This window comes from Papaver somniferum, chromosome 5 (assembly GCF_003573695.1).
Source record: "Papaver somniferum cultivar HN1 chromosome 5, ASM357369v1, whole genome shotgun sequence".
Classification (NCBI taxonomy): Eukaryota; Viridiplantae; Streptophyta; class Magnoliopsida; order Ranunculales; family Papaveraceae; genus Papaver; species Papaver somniferum.
The window spans coordinates 41,224,498-41,228,387 of record NC_039362.1 but is presented as its reverse complement, the minus strand read 5'-3'; the positions used below and the strand labels follow the sequence as shown (position 1 = coordinate 41,228,387).

The window sequence follows — 3,890 nt, the reverse complement described above, 5'->3', positions numbered from 1 at the left end:
TGTAATAGAAGATACTCTGCCTTATTTACGGTCACAGGATATTCTCCTTAATTGACCAAAGTCATAATAATATATATGGCCATTATCTCTCGAAAGAGGGTAAGGCGTTATCCCAAAAACTCTAACAATAGGATCTATAGGTAATTCCTACTTCTTTTAAAGCCTGTTTTAAAAGGAAATTACAAATGGGACGGCGGGAAATGAATCTATACATGACTTGATTCCTTAAACTTCTTCCCATCTTTGATTATCTTATCTATTTCCTTGCTAATCTTACATGATTATAAATTGCTCATTTCAACCCCTTGCTCTAATAACATACTGTTTCTCTCAAACACTTCTAGAACTGAACAATTTCTTGTCTAATTAAGAAGAAAAAAAACTGATTCAGAGATGGCAGATTGGGGACCGGTTTTCGTATCGTTCTTTCTGTTTATCTTGTTGTCCCCAGGGGTACTGTTTCAGTTACCTGGTCGAGGCCGATTCATTGAGTTTGGGAGCTTTCATACGAGTGGTGCATCGGTTGTGATTCATTCCCTCATCTATTTTGCTCTTATTTGCATTTTCCTGTTAGCTGTTAAGGTTCACATGTACCTTGGCACTTAACCCAAACAACATTTACGACACCACTGTGCAACAACACTTATGCAGGAATTGTAGGTCGCTTCAAGTTTCGGGTTTATCTTTCAGTTTTCACAAATTTAGGGTCGTTTGTAAGTTCTTTTGGTTCTTTTTATCACTGCACTTGTCTGATTTTACTTCCTTTGTTGCTTGGCTTAGTCTTACTATTGAGTATTAATAAAAGAATGTAGTTGATTTTCATGGAGTTTGCTTACTTAGTGATCATACAATGGATAACAAACACGAAGAATCCCATGAGTAGCCGAACTAGTATGTGCACTTGCATTGGAAAAAAACAAAAAAAAATCAAATGAAGAATGCATATAATTCATTACTGATTATGAGATCGAAGGGCCTAATTAACAGTTTCCAAATGAAATCTTGGTCTACACGTAGACATGAATACGCAGGATAACAAGGAATAACATGAGCAATAAACCATAAATGATAGAATGAACAAAAACTGATATAACACTAGTCTTCAAGTTCATAAACTCAACTGGTTTATGTTTCCCTGGTAGTTGAAAGATTAATCCCGGACACAAAAATGCAAACAAAGCCACAGCTGCAATCGGTGCTGCCCAATCTCTCATTTCTCAGACCTTTTTCTGGTTCCGCAAGCAATTCTCTCTTCTTCTTTCTTCTGTTTCACTATATCTTTCTAATAACGAAAGATGCAAAGTCCAGATCAAATAGTTAAAAGTGGTGGATGCCAAATGATGATTTTTTTCAGAGTGGAAGGATGAGACTAGAGTGACTAGAATCCTGTAAAGCGTCGTCCATAGGTATCGAACCATCAATCAATCGACAACTTTGTATTCTTTTAGACTATTTAAACCGACAATCTCAACTTTTTTGTTCTTTCAAATAGACTTGAACGGACCACGGACCATGAGGGATGTCAAGTGGGATTACAAATACCCTGATTTACTCATAAATCCGCCCGATCCAACGGCGCCGTCTTACCTACTTTCCAACTTTTTATTGACATACTAGTATATTTTTGCAAGTGAATTACTAGATAGATCTCGGCTTAATTAATACGATCCGTATTTAAGTTTGTAAAGGACTACAGGGATTAGTTGCAATGAAACCCAGAGTTTGACTAACTAGTTTGACCGGTTTTTCACAAGACATATAGTCCTTCCCAGCAAGAGATTAATAAAAGATCAGTTCCACGAGGTAGTAGGCAATTCTAGGACCCTAACCCTCAGTTTCTATTAACATATTATTACAATGACTGATTAACATACAGTATTACGTTGTAAAACAACTTTGTTTACAAATTCTGGGGTTAGGAAGTGTTTTTGGTGCAATTATGCTGAATTATTAGCCAATTTCCATTAAGAATGCAATAAAGCAGTTAGAATGCAACATAACTAGCTTTCATCATCATCCCTATCACAGAAGTAGGGATAGCAAACCAAATGATGCTTAATTGAGATGGATGGTTGATAAGTAGGCCATGAGTTTTACCAACAATCTTATTAAATTAATTTTAGGGGTCCCTCCCGAGAACAGAGAATTAGATTCCAAGCGTTCAAGTGAGTCGGTCAGTTTTTAGTCAGTAGTGACCACTACAATCACATCGGGGTCTGGAGTCTTACATTGTTGAATGCTGAGTTTGTTTGTCTCTTTGTTCACTTCTCTCTTTTTCTAGAGTTCACTAAAAATAACGTTACAATATCTCCTGCACCATTCACTCACTACACACAGAGTTTGAAGTCTGAAAGCTTGTAGCTTTGCTGGTGGTGGTTTTGGAGGAAGAAGAAGAAGAAGAAGAGGAGGAGGAAGTGAAAAATGGCAGATTGGGCACCAGTATTGATTGGAGTGATTCTATTCATTCTATTGTCACCAGGTTTATTATTTCAGCTACCAGGTCACACTAGGCATATGGAGTTTGGAAGTTTCAAGACTAATGGGAAATCCATAGTCATTCATACTCTCATATTTTTTGCTATCTTCACCATTCTCACATTAGCCCTTCATGTTCACATCTATGCCGGTTAATTAAACGTCGATCCGTCTCGTGTCTCCGGTAAGAAGCTAAAGATTAAACCTTCTTGATCATCTTCTCCTACATTTTTATAATTATTGTATCTGTAACTTGAGAGACCATGGATCAATGAGTAGTTTTTGTTGGTTCTGTTAGTTTTTATTTCTAAAGAATGTAATGATGTACTTCACTGTGACTTTGTTCTGATTTGTGTTGTATCTGAGAATGCTGGTATCTTTGTTATTCAGATGATATTTTCTTAGTTCATAGCTTCATTTGCGCCAAACCACTACGAATATGTTTGATTCGTGGATAGCTGAAACAAGCTAGTACCTTTATTTGTTAGCATGTAGAAATTGGAAATGAGATCAATATGTAACATGAGTAGTGGTTGATTCTCAATAAAAGATATATAAACATAACTTCCTTGGGGCTTTGAGCCTCTTAACATTAAAAGAACAAAGTAAAGACTACAAATTGTTGTTGATATGAACTCAGGACATTCAATTGCATGATTCAGTTTTACTATACGTGAATATGTATGCCAACGGCAACCACCAATACCGTGAGTATGCAAAAGAATAGTATGGCATGAACAAGAACAGCAAGCCCACTTGTGTACATATTCCCGAACTCCACAAATTTATGCCTAGCCGGCAACTGGAAGATTAATCCCGGTGATAGCAGAATGAATAGCACCACTGCTATAACGATTGGTCCCCAATCTGTACCCATTCTAGATTTCTTTAGGTTGATGTATGAACAAACGAATGAATACCTCTCTCGCTCGCTCGCTTGCTCGATCTATCTCCTTGGTTCCTATTGCTTGGTATTTGAATGAACTAAAATTTCATGAACAAGGAAATGTATAGATGAAGAGGATGCTAAACTTAATGACGAAGAAGGCGACGAGATTAAAAAGAGCAATGTACACTATAGACACCTCCTTAATATGAAAGGGATATTAGTGGGTTTTGCTTTAATATGTATTTTGGAGGATTGCAATATTGCAATGTACACTACAGACACTTCCTTTTCATCTTTCTTTTGCTCTAAATTTCATTTGTCTAGTGTGAGAACACTTTGTAGCTTTAATTGGAATTATTTGAAGAAACATCTAAGAAGCAATGGAAAGAAAAGTAAAAGAACAAAAAAGGTTTAGTGAAAGTTCGTTGGGTTAGGAATACTTAGTGGTAAAGCTAATAAAAGGAAAGGAAACCAATTGATTGAGCCATTATTATCAAGATTCAAAGGAAGATGGTACATAATTTGT

The 3,890-nt window shown here is 36.4% G+C and overlaps 4 protein-coding genes across 4 annotated transcripts; 2 read left to right on the top strand and 2 right to left on the bottom strand.

The window, feature by feature from the left end:
• The first annotated feature begins 205 nt into the window (after positions 1 to 205).
• Positions 206 to 822, top strand: LOC113281451. Its single transcript, XM_026530185.1, has one exon. It carries the CDS (start codon positions 394 to 396, stop codon positions 604 to 606), a length of 213 nt encoding a protein of 70 aa, XP_026385970.1. The 5' UTR covers positions 206 to 393; the 3' UTR covers positions 607 to 822.
• Positions 823 to 927: 105 nt separating this feature from the next.
• On the bottom strand, positions 928 to 1,433 carry LOC113281454. Its single transcript, XM_026530188.1, has one exon. The coding sequence runs from the start codon at positions 1,212 to 1,214 to the stop codon at positions 1,008 to 1,010; it is 207 nt and encodes a 68-aa protein (XP_026385973.1). The 5' UTR covers positions 1,215 to 1,433; the 3' UTR covers positions 928 to 1,007.
• Positions 1,434 to 2,201: 768 nt separating this feature from the next.
• LOC113281452 lies at positions 2,202 to 2,886 on the top strand. Its single transcript, XM_026530186.1, has one exon. The coding sequence runs from the start codon at positions 2,422 to 2,424 to the stop codon at positions 2,629 to 2,631; it is 210 nt and encodes a 69-aa protein (XP_026385971.1). The 5' UTR covers positions 2,202 to 2,421; the 3' UTR covers positions 2,632 to 2,886.
• Positions 2,887 to 2,993: 107 nt separating this feature from the next.
• Positions 2,994 to 3,661, bottom strand: LOC113281453. Its single transcript, XM_026530187.1, has one exon. The coding sequence runs from the start codon at positions 3,350 to 3,352 to the stop codon at positions 3,143 to 3,145; it is 210 nt and encodes a 69-aa protein (XP_026385972.1). The 5' UTR covers positions 3,353 to 3,661; the 3' UTR covers positions 2,994 to 3,142.
• Between the last annotated feature and the right edge of the window lie 229 nt (positions 3,662 to 3,890).

What these genes read in the sequence shown, in the direction of transcription:
- LOC113281451 (XM_026530185.1), top strand. Translation starts at nt 394, where the DNA reads ATGGCAGATTGGGGACCGGTTTTCGTATCGTTCTTTCTGTTTATCTTG.
- LOC113281452 (XM_026530186.1), top strand. Translation starts at nt 2,422, where the DNA reads ATGGCAGATTGGGCACCAGTATTGATTGGAGTGATTCTATTCATTCTA.
- LOC113281453 (XM_026530187.1), bottom strand. Translation starts at nt 3,352, where the DNA reads ATGGGTACAGATTGGGGACCAATCGTTATAGCAGTGGTGCTATTCATT.
- LOC113281454 (XM_026530188.1), bottom strand. Translation starts at nt 1,214, where the DNA reads ATGAGAGATTGGGCAGCACCGATTGCAGCTGTGGCTTTGTTTGCATTT.